This window comes from Phyllostomus discolor, chromosome 13 (assembly GCF_004126475.2).
Source record: "Phyllostomus discolor isolate MPI-MPIP mPhyDis1 chromosome 13, mPhyDis1.pri.v3, whole genome shotgun sequence".
Classification (NCBI taxonomy): domain Eukaryota; kingdom Metazoa; phylum Chordata; class Mammalia; order Chiroptera; family Phyllostomidae; genus Phyllostomus; species Phyllostomus discolor.
In genome coordinates, this window is record NC_040915.2 from 55,312,704 (window position 1) to 55,337,343 (window position 24,640).

Here is a 24,640-nt window from a genome sequence, read left to right on the forward strand (position 1 = left end):
TCAACTTGCCCCCTTTTCATATTCTCTCAGGGAGGCCTTGTTTGGGAAGGTAACTGGGGCAGGTGCTGCTGGTTTAAGCCCATTTGTCAGGTGGAGAAACTAAGGTCCAGAGAGGGGACCCTGGGCCAGTTAGTGGGGAATTCGGCATGGGCTCCCTCATACCATCTGTTTGTACCCCACTCTGTGTCCCACCCCAGTGGCTGCACAGCAGCAGGCAGAGTTTTGAATGGAGAGTCAGACAGGCCTGGGTTCAAATTCCGGAAAATAGGGGGAAGTCTCTGGGCATGCGCTCAAGGCACGGCCGTCGGTACTGGGATTCACAACTAACTCCCTCCCACCCCAGCAAGCCAGAAATCGAATGAGAAACCCCAGACCGTCAATAGGCTGTGTGATGCCATGTTTATAACAGCCAAGATGCAAGAACAAAGGCAAAACTAATCCATGGCGATAGAAGTACAATCCGGTGATGCTTTCGGGCCGGGCTGTTAACTGCAAGGGGCAGGAGAGCACTCTCCGGGAGCCTGTCCCGTCGTATAATTTTGTAGGGATCTGGGTTGCGCATGTGGGGACATTAGTGAAAACGCACCCAACTGGACTCTGCAGAGCTGTGCATTTCATTGCATCAAAATTATACCTCCATTTTTAACATGGGAAGATGGGGGGTGGGGAACACTGGGTTAAATAAACAAACAAACAAAAAAACCCTCCAAGGTATTAAATGGCGCAGCTGCTGTGGAAAGAGGTTGATGTGCCCTCAAAAGTCGAACACATAGTAACCACGCGCCCAGGTAGCTCCGCTCCCAGGTCGACACCCGAGAGAATCGAACGTGTGTGTGTCCACGCAAAAACTGGCACACGCGTGTTCGTAGCAGCACTGTGTGTAATAGTCAAAAAGGGAAAACAGCCCTCATCTCCATCCACTGGGAGACAGACAAACAAAATGCGGTCTATTCCCACAACGGAGTGGTGTTCGGCCTGTGGAGGCGTGAACCGACAGCGTCACGCTAAGTAAAAGCAGCCTGGCACGAAAGGCCACGTGTCGTGTGACTCCATTTGCATGAAATGTCCAGAGGAGGCAAAACCACAGAAAGTCAATTTGTGGTTTTCAGGGGCTAGATGAAGGGGATAATCAGGATTAACTAGAAATGAGTACAGGGTTTCTTTTTTGGATGACGAGAACGTTCTAGAATTGGATAGGAACCGAGTTTGCCCAACACTGTGAATATACTAAAAACCACTGACGTATACACAGTTAAATCATTAAAATAGAGAATCCTGTGTTATGTGAATTGTATATCATTAAAAACAAATGCCAAGGGGCCTGGGGCAACTCATCGGGACGTGACTGCAGAATTAGGGCCTGAAAGCCATCCTATCGAGTGATGTTATAGTTGCAGAATTGGGCGCTCAGCCCCCATCCCTTCCTGCTCGGGTCAGCTGGCCTGGGGGCGAGGTTTGGCACCCTCCACCCCCACCCACATGCTTTATGTCTGATACACTCGGTTGGGGAGCCGCAGGTGGGGTCCTTCCTGCTGACCCCTTTGCCAGTCATGTTGCACTCTGGTCTTGAGAACGCTTCTAATCTTTGTTCAAAGACAGCAGGATGGGGTGTCCTTCTTGCATCTGTCCCTAGCTCTCAAAGGGCTGAGGGTCCCCCTGACCCCTCCTCCATCCCCTCTCATGGTGGAGACAGCCCCTCAGTCCCTGCTCCTGGGGAGGAGACAGCCATTCTAAGATGGGACACCCGGCTAAGATGGGGTTTCCCTGTCGGCGTGAAAAGGCCAGCCCTCAAGATGTAGCGGCCTGCGGCTGGAGCTCTGCCCTGGCCCTCCCTCCCCGGTGCCGACATCCATCCCAATGTACGGCCCCGTGTCACATGGTCCTTGGTTCCTGGCCCTCCGAGACATGAATTCACTCACTCACACATCCATTCATTTCACACCAGCCTGCAGCCTCCCAGACGCCCATCTTCACTGCTCATCATTCTTTCACTTCCCTTCCCTTCCTTGGGTCCTGAACACCACCATCCACCACTGTCGCTCTGAGCAGGAGACCTTTAAAGGTTAAAGACATTTTTAAGCTCCTCCAAATTAGAGGCCTTGTCTTTAAAACTTTATATTCTGACAAATACGTTACTGCACATATTTAAAAAAAAAAACTTTAAAAGCTGAAGAGAAGAAATATTTCTGCCAAATTAGGGTCAATTTATATACTGGAATGTATAGAATGAACTCCTATTCATCCTTCAAAACCCCATTTGGACATGACCTACTGGAGGAAGTGTTCCCCAAGCCTCCTACATGGGGCTCATGAGTGTCTCAGAAGTTTTTCCATCCTTTGTACCACGGGCTATTAGGCATATTCCCCTCACTTTTAATTTGTCTATCTTTCCCCTCCAGTCTCCCCTTTGTAGACCACAGTCCTGCAACAGCCTCAAGCCTCAGGCTGCAGGTGCCAGAGTGAAGCTGCCAGCCAGAACTTTTACAGGGCCTAAAACAGGGCTGGTGCTCACAGCAACCTTCAAGCTAGATGGTATTTGCTCCATTTTAGAGTCAAGAAAATGGAGATTGGGTTAAAAGCCCCTGTCCATGGCCCATGGCTATCGGTGGAGGAAGCAGCAACCAACCCAGGAGGAACAGACTCTAAAATGCTGCCAGCTGTGCCACATTGGGATCCAGGAGTGGCACCAACAGTCCGCAAGCGTGGAGCCCTCCTGGGAGCTGCATCCACACTTACTGCATCGTCTTCCATAACAATGCCACAAGTTAGACCCATTTCACAGACGAGGGAAAGGAGGCACTGAGAAGCCACTGAACACGCAGGAGGATACAAAGCTTCCTGAGTTCTGAAACTGACCTCCAAGACCCAAAATAATAACCATCACACCACACAGCCACCTGGGTCTCTCCTTACTCCTTCCCTCCGGCATTGATCAGATGCCAGTCATTCTCAGATGCCTCCCAGGGCACACTGCGCAATGTTTGGGTTGGCACAGGAGGGGAAGAGGTGCCACTGGTGTCCTCAGGCCTCAGATGCTGCTCAACATCCTACAGTGCATGGGACAGTCCCCACCAGAGAATTATCCAGCCAGATGTCACCAGTGCTGAGCAGAGAAGTTCTGAGATGACCCAGTTTAGACTCACATCAAATCACCCATGCACACACGTGCGCACACGTGTGTGCACACGTGTGTGCAACACACTCATGAACACACACGCACACACTCATGCACACACACTACAGCATCCAGACTCCTACACTCCCATCCCCCGTGGAATTTGAAGAGGCCCATGGGAAAAGGGGAGAGGTGGGGAAAAAAAAATGAAGCCAGCCCCACCCACAAATGTGCCACAGTCACCATTAACGTCATATTTATTGTTATTTAGCTGCTCAGGAAAACATATACAGGTATATACAATATGCATGAATACAGAAGACTGCACTTTACATATTTTTTTAAAAAAGAAAGAAAAAAATAACACTCAATTTCATGAGCTATTGTCACAGTCTTCCAACCAAGCATTTCAGAAATGAATTTCTTTTAAGAGTCAAAAAAGATTACAGGATTGCCTAACACACAGCAGAGTTAAGTTCTCATATTTTACATGTGCAACAACGTTTCCATTTTCTTTCCCGAAGAGTTTGCTATGCAGTACCAATTACCAGTGTTCGGAGTCTCATGGGCTGGGTGTGTTTTTAATTTGCTTTTATTCCTTCTATTAAACCAAATTTAATGAAATAACATCCTTTTTGCTTAAGGCTATTTTTAAAGCTGTTCCATTCTGGGGTCGTAGGGAGCGAGAAAGTTTAAGACTTCAGGGGTTTCCGAGGTTGCGACGACCACGAGCCGATGGCCAAGTGCTGACGGACTCGACGCGGGGCAAGTGGGAGACGGAAGTCAAGACGCTTGGCTCCCCGGCCTTAAGCAATTAAGGAGAAATCATTCCTGTTTTTTAAAAAAATAAAATGATGAAGCTCTCAAAACAGCTGTACATTTCGGAGTCAGAGGGGGCACGGCGTTTTTTGCTCAGACTGGCTGATTCTCCTGCCGCCGTGGCGGGGGTGGGGGGCGGGGACATCTCTCCCCTCTTCTCTCCTTTGGTGGCAGGACTCAGGAACCAAATCAGCTCACACCTTCTTCTGATAAAGTCACACCGCCTGCTTCGGCCTGCCCTCGGCGGCCAGGGGGTCAGCCCCCGGTCAGACTGTCCGTGCAAGAACCTGGGACTGTCCAGGCTCCGACCCGATCCGAAAGAGCCAGCAGAAGGAAAGAAGGGGGGGGGGGGGGGGGCTGTGGGAAGAGCCAGGTTTTTCTGGACGCTCTTCTCCCTTGGCTGAAAAGCTCTTTGAAACAAACAATGGGGACCTTGGATGGTGAGCCCAAAGTCTGCAGGTCACTTGCTAAAAAAAGCCAGGTCTGCAAACTCTGGGGACCCAGGGGGAAGAGGTGGGGTGAGGCTCAAAATGGGGAATTTATTGTGTAGTAAGACACGGTCGTTAACAAAAACAAATTAAATATGGGTCGTCAATTTGGGTGAAGTGGTATCAGTTACTTCCTGTCTGACCCAGCCTGGAATCTCAGTGACTCCCCGCCTGTTCCCCCATAAGTCATTCAAGCCTTTTGTAGGCATCAGCAGCACCCAAAAGTGCCTGCTCCTGTCAAGCTTGGGCCTCTGGTGACCTTGGCTCCAGGAGGACCAGGTGACAGGCCTTGCTCGGGTCCGGGAGCCCTGCTGGCCCAGCCGCCCCTCCTTGCTTCTCAAAGAGAGGTTATTTCTTCATGAGACACATGTGATGTGACTCTAATTTTGCAATAGCGTGAGATTAAACCGAAAGGGGGAAAGAATTCTAGGATTCAAAAAACAAGGCCCAGGTATCAAAGTCATGAGTTAATTCCCTTCCTCCTCGCTCTGGCCCTCAGCAGTCTGCAAAACCTGGCAAAGACATATTCCCAGGCTTGGAGAGGGGGGCTCAGCAAGCTGAGCCTGGGGCCCCCTCATCCTTTCCAGGGATGGGTGGTTGCCCAGGTTGGAGGTGGTAAAATAGCAAGTGTGAGGACCAACCAGGAGAGGTGGGGGAGATGCACCCAGGCTCCCCCTCTCCGTCCCCAGCGATGCCCAGCTGGGAACAGCTGTCAGGAAAGGTCAAAGGCTAAGAACTGATCTGCCCCCAACTCCAGCACCCAAGACCCAGGGGCCTGGCTGCAGCAGAGCTGGAGCCTGGAGCCCCCAATCCCTAGAGACTGTGAGCTGGGTGGCCTCCACGCCCCAAGCCGACCAGCACCGCTCGGCACAGCGTGAACACTCGGAGCCCAGGCGTCTGCGGAGAGGCCCGGAAAGGAGCGGAAGCACCGCTGTCAAAGGTTCTGACTGCTTCCCGCGCCGGGGAGCGGGCTGGCCACGCCATCACCTCCATCGCAGAGGCACCGCTTCCCGCAGGAGAGAGAAGAACGGAGCTCAAGGCTGAGCGTGGTTTGCAGGAAAGAAAACCTCTCTATTTTCTCGGGGAACAGACAAAACAAAATCCCAGGCGCAATACCTAAGGGGGATGGGGCGGGGCGTTCCTCGTTTGGCTCCGGCCTGACCGATGACAGTTGGATGTCAATATATAATGTCGTGATGACAATGGGACTTCCACCCGGCAATATTCCAGAACTACTCTTCTCCAGGATTTCCATTTTAATAAGCAGTGAACAAAGCAAAAAGGAAAAAAAAAAAAGCAAGGGCACGGGTGGGGGGAACAAGAATAAAAGAGAATAAAAAAGGAAAGCAACTCTCGTCTCATTATGAAATAACAATACTTGGACATACAGCGGCATGGGGATAAAACAAAGAAGGAGGTCATCTAAAAACCGTATGCCAAGATGACAGAAAAACGGGAATTATCTAGCAGGGAAAAGGCTGAAGCAAAAGTTTGCTAACTGCTGAAGGGTTAACACTGGTAACATACTGTGGCAGACAGAGTTTCTCGTTTAAAAAAAATTTTTTTTGAGGTTTTTTTTTCCCCCTTTAAATTAACCCCTTCCAGTCCATATGCCACTAAGCAGGTACCAACCTAGAAAATAATTCATCCAACTCAGCAATAGTGGCCCTTTCAAATGATCAGGGTTGTTGGGTAGGGAGCAGGGTGAGGGGAGGAGGGAGAGAGAGGCGGGAGGGAAGGGCCTGGTGGGGGCGGGGCATTCTTGTCATCTCAAGTTAGGGCGGCCACGAATGTCCCGAATCTGTTGGAAATGTCGGAGTGCAGGGACCGCCAGGTGGGCACGGAGGCTCGGGCCTTGGCGTCGCCCACGTCGTCTGTGCAGTGGACAGACAGGCACTGCAAGTGGCTGCCGGGCTGGGCTGCTGAGGCCTTGTTCGCGGGGAGGTCGTGGGCTGCGGAGAAAGAAGGAAGAGAGCATGTTAGCTGCACACTCAGCTCTGCGGGAGGCCCCCGGGGCGGGGGGTGCAGTCGGAGAGGCAGGAGAAGAGAGGTGGGGGCTGTGCCCTCTTTGTGTGCCTAAACGCATTCTGAAGGGATCCAGAGATGGCCGGTAAGAAGGTTAGAATCCGCCCCCCCCCCCCCCCCGCACCCACTGTGGTCTCTGATTTGGCAGTGAGACCTCAGCCAAGAAAAGGCCTCCCCCTGGGCCATGATTTTACACCCTTGGGAGATAGGAGCCTCGGGCAGGGTAAACTTGGGGTTTGCTCATCTCCCGTGAGCTTGAGTTCCCAAAAGATTAACTGGACCTGAGCAAAGTTGGGAAGGCTTCCTGGAGGAGAGGTATCTGAACTGGACGCTGAAGCGCATGTGGGAGTGCATCAGACGCTGTGAAAGGGTGGTGGGGGAGACAGTCCAGGTCCAGACCACCGCTGACTGGTCACCTTCCAGAAAGGCAGTTGCTAAGGGTCTACTCGGTGCTGGAAACTTCCTTAAATAAGGTGCCGAACTGCTCACAGCAGTAAAGACTAAAAGTCTGGATTCCTCCAACCAGACCAGTGCCCTTCGCCCATCCCCAGCTGTAGCATGAAGGGACTTTGGGGGATGAGGGTGAGGGAATCTATTCCTCCCCTTGCCCCCTTAGTGAAATTCCCTCAGTTTCCTTCTCACTCAGTCACACAGCACCAGAAACACCATAGGTCATAGTGATATCAGGCTTAGACACCCTTGAGGGGGAAGGTAGTTTGACAACCATTCTCACCTTAGTATGAATACGATGTGAATAAAGCAAGAACTGGGGAGTTCAGAGGCAGGGAAGGAATGGAACAGTCATTTGGAGGACTGCTAACTTACTGCTGCCTGGTGACCAACGGTTCCGTTCTGAGGCCTACTACTGTATGTTGATGAATACTTTCATTATTCCCCTTTTACAGAGCCTGACTCTCAGAAAGGAGAGGTGACCAGCCCAAGGTCACACAGCCAGGAAGGGGCACAGCTGGGTTATAAAGGTGGGCTAATGATGAATTTCTGATTCGGTAGACATGAGAAAAGCTGGGATTGGGGGGTGGAGGGCAAACTTTGGGCCGAGAGAGCACACCCAAACACTGAACTCCTTAACCGGCCCGCCCGCCTCAGCACAACCCACAGACCCAGCCAGGGCCCCGTGCCAGGTTAAGAGTGAGCTCACCCACCTCGCCCTCTGGGATTAACAGCGAGGCCTCCCTCGGGAGCCGAGAAAGTCCTCCCAGAAGGACAGGCCCAGGCAGCCAAGGCCAAGCTGTGACTGACTGGGTCTGGGCCTCCGCCCTGGAGCCCCAGAGACACCCAGCTTTGGGTTGCTGGGAGGAGCTGGGGCTGGAGGGTAGGTTCTCACCTTTGCTCCTGCTCCCATTCATTCAGTTAATGAGCCTTTACTGAGTCCCTTCCATGTGCCAGGTGCGGTGCTAGCCCTGGGGATCCAGCAGGAAACAAGGCAGACACTGTCTGCATGCCCCTCCTGAGGAGGACAGGAGACAGTGACATAACACAGTCACTCTGGAGACACACAGACTGGGGCTTGAATCCCAGTCCCACCGCTGTGTGGCTAGGTGTCTGCCACATTCCCTCTCTGAGCCCCAGGTCCTCGCTGCTAACATGGGGGTGATGCTGTCTCCCTCGGGGCCTTGTCATGGCCTGGTTCACAGAGAGACTCCCCTGAGAGGGACTGTCATTAGTACCTGGGAGGTCAGAAGTGAGCGGTCCTTACAGCCATTTACTAGCCCCCAAGCCTCATGCCCCTTCTTGGGTATGGCCAGGCGGACACATTCCTGTCTGTGAAATCGGAGTCTTCGCCCCATTTCTCAGAAGGAGAAGCTGAGGTTGTGAGCCTGCGGTTTCAACGCCAGTCAGTAGTGGTGGGACTGGGATGCCGCTAACACCACCCCCAGGCTTCCCGGGGAGAAGGTAACCTGGAAGCTGGTGGCATCAGATGCAGGGTCCCGTAGCACACACAGCGAGCCTTGGATCCTAGCCCTGCTGACACACAGCCTTCACGCCTCTGCTCTGGAGCCCGCGCCTGCCCTGCTCCCCACCGCTTAGGACCCGCAAAAGGAATTTTGTTCCAACCATTGCAAGATCATTGGCAGGAGTGGAGCACCCGCCAGAGAGAGCAGCTGTGAAGGGGGTCCCCTACTTCACGGACACATATTAGCTCCAGCAACGCACATGCCCATTTGACAGACAGGAAACCAAGGCCTCTTGCCAACGTTTGCACAGCCGAAGAAAGATAAGACTCAGGCCCAAGCCCCTGCCACATTGTCCCCTTGATCTGTGGCTGCAGCATGAGGAGCATGAAGGGGCATCAACATTTCCTGGGCTCCCAGGAGGCTCAAGGACTCTTCCAGGACCTAGTTTTGCTGCATGACGGTTCCAGACTGACCAAAATGGCCGAATTTCCTAAGGATACTTGGTTCCCAAGTTACTGACTACCCAGAAGCACGAGGGGGGCCTACATCCAAGACAACTGGCCTTCTTACGTAGGGTGGATTTAGTCAGCACACAGCTGAACACTTTCACGTATTACCTAATTCCACCCCCTAGCAAGTTCAGCAGTGGGGCGACCCTTCCCCCCAGCTAGAGGGGGCCCCTCGGGCTCAGAGAGGATGAGAGGCTGCCCTGACATCACAGAGCAGTGCTGCAGGATTCCGCAGCCTCCGCCTGGGACGAGCAAGAGAGTTTGGTATCCATGGGGAATATTTTTAAGAGAGAATATTATCATTCTTCAGTTCTTGACAACCCAAGCATGACCGAACTCATCCTCCCGCCAGATTCATTCCAGCCGGGGGGACCCGGCACGCCCTGGGACCGCCGCTCCCCCAGGCTGCCGAGTGGCTGCCGAGTGGCTGCCGATAAATCAGTCCTGCAGAAGCTGTTTCAAGTCAGGGCCTGCCCCAGCTCCGGAGAGGCCCTCTGCCCCTGCTCCCGGGGCAGCAGGCACGCCGGCCCCCCCGGCCAGAATCCAGAGATAAAAGCACCCCTTTGCCAAGCTCCCAGGGTTGGGGGCAGACCCTGGAGCTACTCAGCGCTGGCACGGGCAGACACCACGGAATCTGAGGGATCTTGTCCCGTTTGGGAGCTGTCGGCCTCCCCCATCAGACTGTGTCCGCACGGGGGAGGGGCAGGCTGGGTGTGGTCCCCGCACATGGCAGGCACTCAGCTGGGGTCCGTGCACCAACTGTGAAGTGGCCCTCATCCCTACCTGACAGGTGGGAAGACGGTGGTTCCGAGGGGCAGGGAGCTGCCCAGGAGTCACCTGGCACCAGGTTACCACCTAGAACACCTGCCCTCTCCTTTCAACCCAGGATTCCTAGCAGCGAGTCAGGGCAATATGGGCTCCTGGATCCCCCATACCTGAGCCGCTGGTCCCTAACTGCAGGGCCTCAGTTTCCTCATCTGTAGCTTGAGGTGGGGATTCCTAGAGGGCCCTGGGCAGAGCGGCTTGGGGAGGCCATGCAAGAGAAAAAGCTAATGATGCCGGGTGCATGTGTGGGTTGGGGGCGGGGAGGTCACTCCCAGAGGCAGGCAGGAGTGTCATCGGGCACACTCAAGAATCAACCAATGCATGTGTAAATAAGTGGGACAACACATCAATGTTTCTCTTTCGCTCGCTCTCAAATCAATACATTCTTTAAAAACTTCCAAATGCATCACCCCGACTGTGCCTTGCCCTGTGCAAGCAAGCCCAGGGGCTGGGGAGAGGGGCTTCTAGTTCACAGGATGGAGTGTCTGCCCAGCAAGGAAAGGATTGGGGATGGTTTTTAAGGACATCCTCCTTTGGGTCGGAAGGGACCACATCAGTCACCACACACGGGGCAGGGAGGGCAGGGCCTGGAGCTGGAGTGCGCTGCACCCCCACCCACCACCACCCAGAGGCCACTCCTGAACCTGCACTTTGTCCGCAGGCACAAGGCCTTGTGGATCCATCCAGCCCCATCCCAACACCCCCCTCCCTGGACCCACAGTTCCTCCCTCAGTCATTTTTGCCACCGACTTCGTATCCCGCTATGGTGGGACCGGCTGCCTTCCCGCTCACCCCACTGCGACGCTGAGACCTGCTGGGGTCCTGTCTTCCTCGAATCTCCATCCACCATGGGGATGGTAACTTCCATGAAAGGGAGGGGAGAGGCACAAGCCAGTACCAAAAAGTGGGAGCGTGCATGAGGAACATAATTCCGTTCCTCTTACTTACGGGGCTCCCAGTGACAGTGTCCGCCTCGCTCACATCCCCTGGGCTTTGAACTTCAGCCCGAGAAAATGGGGGAAATAACTGGACGGGTGTCAGGGAGGCAGTTGGGAGGAGTGAGTGAAAGGATGCAAGAAACGCGTGCAGCACGCTGCCCAGCATAGCACCTGCTCCCGCCGGCACTGGGAGGCTGGTGCCGCCCGCCCTGTGTTGTTGCTGACGAGCCTGCAGGCCCGAGTGGGGACCCGCTGGGCTGGCTCAGTGACCCCTCTGCTGTGGCCATGACTGGGGTGAAGGGAGAAGGGAAAAAACACGCACTTGTTTACCTAGGGACACCTCGTGTTCCTTTCAGTGCTGGAGATGCCGCCCACGGAGGGGGCCAAGTTTTCTATTCTTTCTTTTTTTAAAGCCAGCAAAACGAGCGTTGTCACCACCTTGCTCTGCACTGGAGGTTCCCGGGACTGGGTGAGCCACGTGCTCAGGCACGGAGAGCTCGCTGGGGAGGCTGCTACCCTCCACAGGTGAGGGAGCTGCCTCTGTGGGATCTACAGCCACTGCTCTGTCCTCGAACCCTCAGAGAGGGCACTCCTGCTTGGCCTCCTCCTGTCCCCCACCCACCAGAGGGAAGGGTGGAGATGGTGGGAGTCAGAGGTGGGCTCCCGCTGGCGCCCAGGTGAAGGGCTCCCAGGGTGCTAATCCAGGGTAGGATGTGGCCTGGACAACCGTGAACTTGGGCTGTAAATGGGAACCTACTTCACAGGCTGCTGGGAGGTTGAGCTGATGAAGTGGGTGAAGTCTTTAGCACATGGCAAGCCCTCAGAAAAGGTTAGCTGCTCTTAAGATTATTACACACATTATCCTTTAACAGCATGGGGCTTTGGAGGCAGCCAGAGCTACTACTGCCATGTGCCAGCTCCATGCTAGGGGGCAGTTTCTCTGGCTGCATGGGTGCGAGGGGCCTGCCCCACCCCCTGACCTTTGAGGCTGGAGGGCGGGGGCCTGGGGTGCAATCCCGGGCAGAGCAGGCGAATTAGAATTCCGTGTGTATTTTTAACTCCGAGCTTATGTAAGGAGCAGTGTGGGCCCCAGAACACAATTGCGAATGACTCTAGCCCCACTCACCCTCGCCGGATTCCGACAAAGGGAAATGTATTTTGGTTTTTCCTTTATTTGGACCTGACTGGGGGAGACGCTGGTATCTGTGACAGCTGCCACTCAGCTGGGGGGCGGGGCCACTGGGCCAAGAAGCAGAGGTTGGCCTGGGAGCCACAAGGCTGACCCAACGTCCACTCGGCACCTCTGTCCTGCGGCTCGAGAGTCCCTTAGGTCCCCCAAACACATCCATGCCCCTCATCACTCCTACTCCCCATCTCCAAGAAAGGCTGGCACTGCACCCAGGCAAGTCCTGGGCATTGAATGTGGCTCTGCAGTCCTCCCCATGCCCCGGGGTCCAGGCACCAGGGCGGGAAGAGGCTGCCTCCAAAGTCCACCTGTTTCCTCTCCCCCATTCTGTTGTCCCCGCCCTGGTCCAGGCCCCCACTGCCTCCTGCCTCCTACAGTGGCCTCGCTACTCTCTCTGCTTCCACACTGGTCCCCAAGCCCATTTCCCCCTGGGAGCCAAGTGAGCTTCCCGAGGCACCAATCAGAGCAGACCTTTCTCTCTTGCTTCAACCTTCCATGGCTCCCCAGTGCCCCCAGGATCAAGTCCCTGGCTTCACATGACCTGGCCTGCTTCCCTCTTCGGCTGCCAGCCTCAGCTCTCAGTGCCCCAGCTCCATGGTCCCTCGTGGGAACCTGACCCTTCCCCCACCGCACCGGATGTTTCATCTGCCCAGAACGCCCTCCCCTCCTCATCCCTGCTGACCCCTACCATCCTACCCAGCTGTCAGCTCTGTGTTGATGTTTTTCCGGTGCCCCCTACTCTGAGGTATATACACGACCCCCCTCCTCCGGCGCTCAGATGATAACCCCGCCCCCAACCACCATCATGGTAACGAGACCACCAGCCACTGCCAGCTGGCTGCAGGGAGGTGCCGACACACCTCACTCTGCCAGAGGGGAGTCCTGAGTTCAGGGTCCCTCAGCCACAGGCCACCGAAGATGAAACACATCGTGGGCGGAGCTGCGGAGTCAGGCCAGCAAAGTCTGCACAGCAGTCCCCAGGACGTTTTCCCAGCAGGCTGACCTGGGCTAGGCACACTTCCTCTCTGAGCCTCGGCTGCCTTCTCCACAAAATGGGTCGGGGACAGCGCCCAGCTCCTTGCTGACTCACCCCGGGTTCCGTCGTGCCAGGTACCGTCACCGTCCATCAGAGCAGGAGTGGAGTGTCGTGCCGGGTGGTAAGCGAAGTCACAGACTTTTTAACACGGTGATGGGGCCCATCTCTAATAACCCACCGCTGGGGAAGCAGGGGAACCCACCCCAGTGAAGTTGGCTCCCACGCCCACTGGAATCGCCCTGCAGGGTCCCCCAACCCCAAGGAGGACCCCACCCCGCCTGCCTGACCGTGTTCTCTCCCTGGGCCATGTGGTAGGTGGGGACTCACGAACTCAGGGGCAGGAACAGAGTGTCTGAGCTAGATGTCGGGCAGCACAAAGAGGGTCCACACGGCCGCCAGCCACGCAGAGAAACAGCAACCCCCAACCCCCATTCAACTCCTCCCCCATGCTCGGCAGATGGGGGGAGCCCCCACCGTGCCTTCAGAAGCCTGGATTCAAATCCCACCTCCGTCTGAATCTCAACTCTACCCTTCACCAGATCCACAACACTGGTCAAGCTCAGCCTGCCGGGCCTCAGTTTCCCCATCTGTGGAAGGGGAGATAATTCTCCCTCCTGGGAAGATCAGAGGAGCCTGGCCTGGATGCCCACATGGCTCCCAGCTGTCTCTCTGGTCCCTGACACACAGTAAGCACCTGATAAAGATTTGTTACATATTTGAATACGTGACTCCTATTTTCATCCCAGCTCTTCACCTGCTAGCTGTGTGACCCTGCGCAAGGCACTGCCCCTCTCTGGGCCTAATTGGTCCCCTCTACAATGACTGGTGGCAGGTGGATGTACAACCCCCCCGACTCTTGCTGTCCCTTTGGGGCAGTGAGATTTCACACTCAGTGTAGACGGTAGGTTGGGGCTCTCCTAAAACAAGGGACACCAAGATGCCTTAACCTAAGCCCCAGGGACCAGCACCCAAATCCCAAGGATTGGGGACTGAGGATGGCAGCCTTGGTGACACCCCACCTGGGCGTCTCATAGAGGCCAGCGGACTGGCCACTCCTCGGCCTAGCCTTCTGTCTGCATCCCCACCCCCAACCCCTTCCCTGCCCTCCCATCGCCATCTAGCAATGGCGTCACTGTGACAACCGAGACACGGAAAAAGGAGGCTGACCAGTCTCCACGTCGCTCAGCTCCGGGGACATCACAGCATGCCCGGCCCCTGGGCTCCCTGCAGGCCAGGCGGCGTTCGATCTCACCAGGTAACGCCAGCACCCAGGGCGAGAGGGCCCGGCACTCGGCCCCTTCTACGGGGTGGGGGGTCAGCTGAGGCTCAGGGAGGGAACGCCACTGGTGCACAGTCACACAGCCGGCCAGTGGCAGAGCCAGGGTCGCCCCCAGGTCTGTCTGATGCCAAAGTCTGTGGCTTTATCACAGTCACGTGGAAAAGTAAAAGGTCGTGGCCCAAAGGGGTGGGTCCTACCTCTTTCCATTCTGTCTTTCCACTCTCTCTATCGTCTGCAACCCCCATTCTCAATCTCTCTTTCTCTCGTTCTCTCTCAACCTCTCTCTACGCCTCTCGTCTCCTCCCCACCTCTCCTTCTCTCTCTTCCTCTGAGATCAACACTCAGAGACAGGGCTCTGATGCTCACCAACGAGACAAAAACAGCCCGGGTGACAGAGTCACCAAGGAAACCCGGAGGCCCATTCAAGGCTTTGGACGCCGCCTGAGAGGTTCCACACGAGTCCCAGGTGATGGGGAACAACGCATGGCAGGCGTGCAGGCTCCTGACAGGCAGGGGGGCCCCCAGGGCTCCCCTATCCATGATCAGGAGGGGCCCTGTGAGACCCCACCTCCCCAGGGCCCTAGCAGGGTAAGGAAGAAGTCTCACGCCAGCCGCCGGGGCAGCTCGGTCTGCGTGAGAAGCTCCGCCAGGCCCCTGGAAGCCCTTGGAAATTAATCGGAGCTGACTTGGCTGAGGGCAGCTGTCACTTAGATTGAAAACTGGCTGAGGGCTCCACTGAGGCGAGCAGCAAGGGCATCTTCGGAACCAGGCCGCCGAGAGCTGGGGGCGGGCCCAGGGATGCGGCAGGGGCTGAATTAATTCCAGGCCCGTCCCCAGCCCTGCAGGAGGAGACACGCCGGGTGGCAGCGAGGACCCGAGTCCACAGGATGGACGGACGGGGCAGGCCCCTCACCCCAGCCTGAGCACCCCTGATTGGACTCCTCCTCCTGGCGCCTCCAGCCACGTGGTCACTGGCCTGTGACAGATGCAGCCCTACACACCCCTAGGCCACTCCTGGCCTGCCTGCTGCCGAGACGTGACAGACTGGGGGGCTGCGGGCCGACCCCTCAGGCCGCACCTTCCTCCTGACAGTGTCCACAGAGGCGCGTGTGCAGAGACAGCTCTGCACAGCGAGTCCGGAGCCCCACGTTTCATTCAGCCTCAGCTCTGGGGACATTCACGTCTCCGACCTCAGTTTTCTCCTCCATGTAATGGATACGCAGGCAGTGTAATTCGCATAGGGCCACTGGGAGGTCCAGTACTAATGTGAGCAAAGCACGTAACACCCTGCCGGGCACCCCGGGCGTCCCAAGAAATGCACTAGTATGAGTCTTACATTTCAGGTTCTCTCCGCCCCTGTCTCTACCACAGCTCCTCCCCCCAACTCTGTTTTCTCACCTTGTCAGCTGCAGTCCACCCCCACGGCACTGGGCCGGGTGCTGGGTAACCCTGGGAAGAACACTGTCCCTCTCTGAGCCCCAGCGTCCTCACCTGCTTACCAGGAGCAACCCAGCACCAGCAGCCCAGGCCTCTGAGCTCCCGGCACGTTGCCTGCCATGCGGTAAGCCACTCAACAATGATTGTTGTAAAGCAGGACAAATATGCACGCATATTTCTGTAGAACTAGAACCTCATTGCTTTTAACCCATTTGGAGGAAAAACCCGACTTGGTCACAAGTCTGGACTTTAAAAAAATGAGTGTTTGAAGTGCCGACGCTTTGGGTGAGGCTCTTGGGGACATCGGCCCGGCGCGCCCACCCAGGGGTCTGTGCAGGCTTTCTGATCTCTTCGTGCGGGGGTCAACGGGGCTGCAAGTGGCCTGCCTGCCCTGGCAATGTCCCCTAACTCTGCCATGGCCTCAAGGAAGGGCTTGGCAGGGTCTGTTGTGAGACAGTCATGCTCCCAGGAAATGAGTTCCGTTCCTCCCACCTTACCAAGGGCGGGGGGCATGCAGGGCACCCAGGAGATGCTCCACATCCAGCCGCTGTAATTATTCCCCCACAGCAGGGCCTGGGGCAGCCCCTGAGGAGTCCGTGGGCTACAGTGTCACGCCCAAATGTGTGTCCCTGGCTTGGGAAGGACAGCGGGTTGGGCCGAGTGGACAGTGAGAGACCGAGCAGGCAGGCAGGGTCCGAGTGGAGCTGCCCCGGGGTCTTCTCTCTGGGCTCTGGGCCCGGAAGGGTGACCCTGAGACAGAGCCCATGGGAAACACGTAACTGCAGAACACGGCATGGCTGGTGGCCACGGGAGCACATGGCTGCCGTGCGTCACAGGACCCCGGGGGCAGGCAGGGATCCGGGAAGACTTCGCAGAGCAGAGGACGTGTTAGGGGGCCTTAAGGATGAGAACGAAGCTTTGCAGCAAGAGAAGCCAGAGGGGCCTCTGAAAGCCAGCGTGGCTATTTTGGAAGAACAAGAGGCCAGCCCATGGACCCTGATCTGGGGCCTGAGGGGACCCAGAGGAAGAGGAGGGCGCGAAGCTCAAATGTCACAGAGGACTTGACGGCCCCAGGAAGGAGCCTGGCTTTGTTCCTCCAAGCACAGGGAAGCCAAGGAAGGCTTCTGAGCAGAGGAGGTACCTCAAGGAGGTATCTGTCCAAATTAATAGCAGGCTTGTACCTTGTCCATTCTGGCTCTGGAGCAAGACACCTGCCTTAGGAACACACTCCCTCATTGGAGACAAGGGCCCGTGTGCTCTCTAATCTAAGCAAGTGGCGGTGGGGGCGGGGGGGGGGGCGGGGGGGGGGCGGCGGTCAGAGTTCCACCCCCAGGGGAATGGTACTCGGAGCTCCGGGCTAACTCCAGCCATTCCTCTCTGGCAGCTTCCCAGCCAGAAGCCTGTAACTCAGGCCCCCCAGAAAACTGAGTCAGGTGTGGGTAGCTCGGGTCCTAATCCCAGCCCTGCAAGCCAGTGGCCCCTGCTAGGGACTCCGCCCCTCTGTGCCTCCACATCCCTGACCCCCACCCACCCTGCACAACGGACCTCACCACCAACCCTGTGCACTGACATCACAGTCCTCTCTGAGGCTACAGGAGGGGAAACTGAGGCACAAAGAGGCACAGAGATGCACCCCAGGTCAGGCAACAGAAGGGCTGAGGGCAAGTCGCCTGATCTCTCTGACCCTGTGAAATGAGACCATCCATCTACTGGGAAGGGCCGCCGGGAGCGACAAGTGAGGGTGTTAACAATGACAGCGGTTAATGCCTATCACAAGTTCATTCTGTTAGACTCACTAATTCCTTCTATTCTCTCAGCCCCACTTCACAGAAGAAGGACCTGGCTGAGTCAGCAAACCAGTGTCCAAGGGTCAAATCTGGCCCACAGCCGATTTTTTTATAAATAAAGTTTTATTAGAACACAGCTCTGCTCCTAAGTTTCCATTTTATCTATGGCTGTTTTCACACAACAATGGCAAAGTGTGACAGAGCCTATATAATCCAGAAACCTAAAATATTTACTATCTGGCCCTTTGCAGTTTGCCTAAACCTGAGGCTCAGAAAGGTGACGTCACTTGTCCAAGTTCACACAAGGAGGAAGGAGCAGCCAGGAGCCCAGCAGGCACTCAATGCCTGCTCCCCAGAAACGTGTCTACGTGCAAACAGCACTGCTAGTTTGGTTCCTGAGCCCTCAACCCTTACAGAACAGAAATGCCCTCCCTGTTTCACTGTGGCCCTGGTCTCCCTTCTCCAAATACAGCAGAAGCTTCCTGCCTTTGTACTTCAAAGTCACTAAAACATCAGTTGGAGAGTGGAAGGGTTGTTATTAAGAACTTCCATTCCAGAACGTGTCCACAAATGCAGCAAAAGCAGAGACTGCCCGGAGTGGCTGGCACGCCCACCCTCAGCCCCCACCTCCGGAGGGTTCCCGCAGGTCCAGCCTTGGTCTTGTGCGGAGAGGTGTGTCTGCCACAACTTGCTTTCCCTCCAGGCTGGGCGCTCCTTCCCTGCTCCAGGAAACTGAGGCTGTGTGACTTCAAGTGCATTACCTGCCCTCTCTGGGCTGCCATCTCCTTTGTAAGCGGCAGGAGTCCCAGCTGCCAGGCCTGTGACTCTAATCTAAAGAGGCCACCCAAGTCCTCACTGGTGTGGCTTCATTGGCTGGGCATCTACCTGCAAAGCTAAAGGTCGCCAGTTCCCAGTCAGGGCACACGCCTGGGTCACAGGGTTCGGTCCCCAGTTAGGTGCCTGCTAGAGGCAACCAACTGATGCTTCACTCTCACATTGATGTTTCTCTCCCTCTCGCTTTAAAAATAAATAAATAAATAAAATCTTTAAAAATAAAATAAAAAAATAAAGAGCCCCCCCCCCCCAGCTGGTGATCCCCACCCTAAATTCTGCCGTGAACTGATGGGAAATGCTGGCTGGTCTGTACCAGGGGGGTAGGAGAGCAGGCTGGCTGGGCCCTAACTGCCCAGCATGTGTACCTGGGGCCGGCCTGGGAAGGCGGGGGCTGTTACATTTTTCCAGGCAGCAAGCACAGGAAGAGAGGGGCATGACGGTAGGGATAAGTGACTAAATGGGCCCCATCCTCACCTTCTGTCACATTTGCCTCAGGACATGGAACACAACACATTTTGCAACACCCGCACCCCACCTCTTAGAAGGATTTTCCGGATTTGGCCTCAGGTACGGGGAAGCAGGATTAAGACCCAGTGCCTCTCCCTCCACAGCAGAGAGTACAGGCCTTTGTCCTTGGGGTCCTCTGGGGAAGGCAGGACCGGAACCAGAAAGACGGGGCTGGCTGGCGCTGTACCTTAGGGACACGGAGGCCGGAGATGGGTAAGTCAGGGGCCGGCCGAAGTCCGACCAGATCAGAGGACCCAAGCTCGGCTGCCCAAGGCGGCCCTCGGTCCTCTCTTCATTCAGAAGGTCTGACAATGGAGCCCGCAGTACACTGTCACCAAGTGGCGGCAACGTCACTCCCGCTGGCTCTCCCTCCTGCTGGACCAACCCTGTCACTTCTTCCTTCACCTGACTGACTCTTCCCTGTCCTCTTCCTCAGGAAGGTCTCTCCAAACCCCTCAATACTGTGACACACGGTGCTAGCCCCGACTTCTCATAATTGTCCTGCTGTCTGCCACGGCCTCTGGGACGTTGAGTTCCATGAAATCACGAGCCTAGTCTCTCCTATTCCCCACTGTGGTGCCGGCGCCTGACACATAGTAGGTCCTCAACCAATATATGCTGACTGCATCAATTCCTGGGGGCAGGACCCTAAACAAATCACTCACATCAGGAAGACTCAAACCATAACACGTGGGCCCTCCAGGCGTCCTGGGCTCCAATGACAGGGACGGCAGGAGGTAGCTTGCTCACTGTCCCTCCTCCAAACCAACTGAGAGGGGCCACAGCTTCTCACAGGGGGTCCAGAAACAGACCAATCGCACCCACTTACTCTCTAGAACCCCAACCCAACCAACAGACTTTGTTCCGAGCTCTGAGGTTAGGGTTCTCCCAGTGATTTTAGGCCCCATCGCTGTGCGAAGAAGCTCCAAGGTGCAGATGTCTTTACTGGAGGGAAAAATTCGGGAAGTCAGCTGACAAACACCAGCAAGTTCCTCCTGCCCCAGGATGATGACCCAGGGAGACCCCTCCCCCATCCAACACCCCCACCCAGCCCACCCTTCCCGCCTAGGGACCCCAAGCCTGGACCCACTGCGACAACCTCTGAGGTAAGTTTTCAGTTGACGCCAGACACAGCAACCAGTGAAATCACCCTCCAACACTCCGACACAGTCGCTCTCTGCTCCTTTTCCAGGGAAGGGAGCCACGCCCCCACACACTGTTCTAAACGGTTTGCCTGTGCCACTGCTGAGGGCCTCCTGCTAACCTGCAGAGGGAGGGCGTGTTATGCCTCTTTTTTTTTCAGTGTTTGCCATTGCATTTCTGTTTGGCTGGCTGTGTGTCCACAGGTGATCCCTTTTGAAAGGTTCCGAGAGGCAGGGTGACTTGCCCGATGCCACACAGCTCGTAAGTGACCCAGGCAGGATGAAGCCAGGTCGGTTTCCAAATGCTCTTCCACGTTCGCTGCCCACCAGGAAGAGAGGAAGGAAGAGGTGTCAGGGAAAAGCGAGAGGAAAGGAGGGGAGGAAAGAATAAAAAATGATCCCTACTCTCCTAAAGGCTGCCACCCTGTCTCCCCTCTGGGCCCACCAACTCTGCATCTGGAAATGCCTGTTTTTCCCTGGGGTGCCGCAGGGTGAGGAGATGCTGGCACGCCTGTCATCTCATGAGGGCATGTGATCCAGGGAAGGCCTTGCCCACTGCAGGGCCTGAGCCCTGGGGAGCCAGGCCCCCTGGGGAAGCGAGCTGTGCCTGAGGGAAAAGCATTTATCCCTCCCAGCTGAGCTCACCCACCTGAGAAGAGATGGTTTCCAGCGACTGGCATTGGGGGTGGGGGGATGAGCAGCAACAGAGAGGGTTGCTGAGTGTCTGTTGCTAAGCAACAGGCTTTCACCCAACAACTTGCCCCGAGTTCAGGCCATGCTTGGGATAGAACAAGTTGACGATCTTGGGGGGTCCGGTAAGCTCAGGGGCTCTGTGCATCTAGCACTGGGCTGTCCGATGGGGCAGGCACTCGTCACAGGTGGCTTTTCAAATTGAAATTTAAAATGAAAAATAAAATTTAAAAATCAATTCCTCATTCACAAATAACCACATCTCAAGGAGGGTTCCGCAGCCGTCTGCGGCTAGAGGTTACCGTCCCGGCCAGGGCGGGCACAGGACGTCACTGCAGAAAGCTCTGGTCGACAGCACCGGTCTAGAGTATAGTCGGCAAAGTCTCCCCCGTGATCACCAGTTTTCCCATGAAAGGCGAGCCCCACCATCTTTTACACAAAAAGGTTCCCTAGACTGGGGTGACGCTTGGGCTGCGGAGCCGCAAGGGTCACTGGGACTCCCACCGAGACTCCTCTCCTCTCGCGGCCACAGCAAACAGTGCCCACCGAAGGCAGCGCCGCCGCCCGAGGACCCCCAACCCGGCCTCCAAGCCTCCCTACGCACTGTACCCCAGGCAACCAGAGCTCATCGACCCCAGGGAACCTGTAAACCTGGCCCAGTCCGATCCCAGATGGGAAGCATCTTCCCCCTCCCCGCGCCTCCCCCAGCAGAGCTCCGGAGAGTCGGAGTCCACCGTCCTCACAACAGAGGCCTGGAGATGCCGTGATAACGACGGAGAGGAGCGATGATAATGGCAGCGATGACGAGAACCACCAACCCACTTACTGACCCCGCCTGCCGGCGGCAGCCTCCATTTGCACTGGCTCTTCCTCCGTCCTCATGACGACCTACAATGTGTGCGCCAGTGCCCCCATTTTCCTGACTGTGAGTACAAGGAAACTGGAAGCACCCAGGGGACCCACCCCAGGGCACACGATCACCCAGTGGCAGTCATAGTCGGATATCGATGACTGGCATTCGGGACACTCAGACTGGCCACTCAGGATTTCACAGTGCTCGCCCCACCCCAGGGGACCCCGCCCCCGCCGCATCCTACCAGCCTCTCCCCTGTGCCCTCTCTGGCCAGCACGGTGGGCAGATCCCACAATCCTTTGCCACGAGGCGGTGAAAATGCTGGCTGGGTATAACCTGGATTTTAGAACCATTAAAGGAGGGTGGGGAGAGAGTCTCACCACCCACTGCTTGGTTGGTCCTCAGAGTCAGAGTCCAGCGGACAGACAGGGATTTGAAGGGCAGCCGTTCCAGGTGGAGAAACTGAGGCTCAGGGAAGAGAGGACTCTGGCTCCTAGACATCAGGCTTTCTGACACATAAATGGCCAGAGGGGACCCTGGCACCCTCCCAGGGAGGCCCTGAGCCAGGCAGAGAACCACGTGGGGTCTGGTCCCATCTTTGCCTTTGCCTGGCTGTGTGACCCTGGACAAGGCACTTTCCCTCTCTGGGCCTGGGTCTCCCTGCAGTGGGGGTAATAGGTCCTGCCTTGGACAAGAAACACATGCCAAAAAAGAAAAGAAAAGTAAACGTGCAAAATACATAATAAAAAGGGATGGTTATCATCATCACCAGAACATTACAGTACCAACCTGTTTTCAACTTTCTCTTAGACGTACTGACGTAAGGCGCTGCGGGGGCAGAACATAAGCACAGGGGTCTGGCCCGCTCCCTCAGCGGTCTCCCCGTGCCGAGCACTGCGCTAAGCACTTCCCGAGAGTGAACTTGAGAGTTGGCAAACTACGGCCTACCACCTGAGTTCTGGTTTGGGGTTTTTTTGGCGGGGAGGGGTGGGGTTGCAGCCTGTCAGTTAAGATTTTTTTTAATTTTACATTTGTAATGGTTGAAAAAAGCAAAAGACTATTTCATGACAAGTGAAAATACGCACTCCAAATGCCAGGGTCCATAACATTTTATCAGAACACAGCCACGCCCACTCATTGGTAGTTGGAGAAGCTTTTCCACTACAATGAGGGCGGGGCTAGGTCCATGCGGCAGAGACCAGATAGCCTGGAAAAGCCAGATTATCATCATCTGACTTTACGGGAAAAGTGTGCTGACTCCAGCATCAACCCACGGAATGGCCGAAGCTATCCCCATTGTACAGATGAGAAAAACTGAGGCTTAGAGAAAGGAGGTGATTTGGCCCCCCAAAAGTCTCACAGCTGGGAGATGGTGTCGCTGTGGGTTGAACAACAGGGTGTAAACAGTGAACCTTGGGTTCCGTTTCTGGAGGTCTACCGTTGGGATACTGCAGAGAGGATGAAGCAGAAGACCCGTGTCAGGCCACCTGCTGGAAAAACCCGGCCCTGTACTATGGCTGAGGGGCCTCGGACATAATAGGGACAGTGGAGAGGAGCTGCGTGTGACCACTCGCCTGGCCCTCCCCGGCGCTCTCTGCCTCAGGGAGAAATCACTGCTGCGGGTTTCATTCTGGTGATGGCGCCGTTCATGGATGGGGCAGCTCACATCCAGCTGCCCACAGGCCCGGCACCAGGCCCCGCAAGCACCAACTCAGCCCATTCTCGCCCTCTGCTCTGCCGCCTCTCCGTAGAGAAATCGCCCAAGACTAATTGCAAATAATGTTTAATTTTATTAGGGATAATTACATGGAATTAATTCAGCTTCTCCCTAGAAGCACTTTATTACCATTGGCTTTCTGAGGGAGCTGGGGTGGAAATCGAGGCACAGAGGAACACCTGGGTGGGGGAGGCCACGGGATACACGGGGATCAAACAATGATAACGGCTTGCACTTCCGTGAGCACCGACTGTATGCCTGCTCAGAAATGCTCCATGGCATGACACCGCAACCTCAGACGACCCTGCACATGAGCGTGTTAGACCCCCTTCCCACCATGTATGGAAGAGGCCACCATTCCCTGGCTGGCATAGCTCAGTGGATTGAGCATGGGCTGTGAACCAAAGCATCACAGGTTCGATTCCCAGTCAGGGCACATGCCTGGGTTGCAGGCCACGGCTCCCAGCAACCGCACATTGATGTTTCTCTCTCTCTCTTTCTCCCTCCCTCCTCTCTCTAAAAATAAATAAATAAAATCTTAAAAAAAAAAAAAAAGAAGAAGAAGAGGCCACCAGGTCCCAAAGGATCAAGGGCAGATATCCGTGTGCCATCCAGGAAAGAACGATGCTCCAGATAAAGCCCTGCTTGGTCACTGCCTAGCTGTGTGATCGTGGACAAGCCAGTTCACTTCTGGGGCCTCAGTTGCTTCATCTGTCAAATGGGAGTAAGAACAGTGACCTGCCCCAGGGGTTTTGAGGAGTAAGATAGCACAGATGACACGCTTGCATAGTCATGCAAGCTTGGCACTCAGCAAGCGTTCGCTGGATGCTACTATTACTATATCATCACTGTCATTGTCACCATCATCAAATCATCATTGTCGTCCAACAGTACTACTGCAGGCTGGGGCCTTCTGCCTCCACTGGGCCCAGTCCGAAGCTGGGGAGGGGGAGGATCAGGAAAAGACATGGGGGAAGGCCAAGGTTTCTCAGCCTCCCTACGGAGGCCCCACATGCAGAACCTCCGAGCCAAGAAGCACAAATGAGGCCCTGAACAGGCTGGGAAGCCCGGGCTGCCCCTCCCCAGGATCTGGCCCCGCCATCCAGCCCTCCAGGAGCCCCATTTGGGGGCACAGGCTCCCCCAGGGCACCAAGAAGAAAAGGGGGCCCATCTCCCACAGCTGCTGCCGTCGCCAGCCTCCCAAGGCCCGAGGGGGGTCGGGAGCGGCTCTGAAAGGCCGCCGGGCGCCCGGGGTTCATTCAGCTGTTTTCGGGTGGCTCCAGTGAGTTCATTTTACTGCAGCAGAATATTAAACAGCTCCCGGGGAAACAGATGCTGGGCTTCGGGTTCGCAGGGAGGGAGGAAGGGAGGCCACAGGCCGGCAAGGGGAGAATTCAAGTTCCGCTTCAGGCGGCTCCAAAGCCCTTTCCAGGCTCAGCGCGGCCTGAGTCGTTGTCATGGTGACAGGTGACTAGTGACCAAGAATATGGCGTCATCCTGGGGGAGTCCTGGCTGGCACCTCCAATGCCTCCCATCA

General features: G+C 55.9%; 1 protein-coding gene across 1 annotated transcript in view; it reads right to left on the reverse strand.

Annotated features, from left to right (window-relative positions):
* Positions 1-3,354: 3,354 nt before the first annotated feature.
* MN1 (MN1 proto-oncogene, transcriptional regulator) overlaps positions 3,355-24,640 on the reverse strand; it is a 47,018-nt gene continuing 25,732 nt past the window's right edge. Inside the window, 1 exon segment of the mRNA XM_028528700.2 lies at positions 3,355-6,374. Within this exon segment, the coding sequence (XP_028384501.1) occupies positions 6,193-6,374 (182 nt within the window). The 3' untranslated portion in view covers positions 3,355-6,192.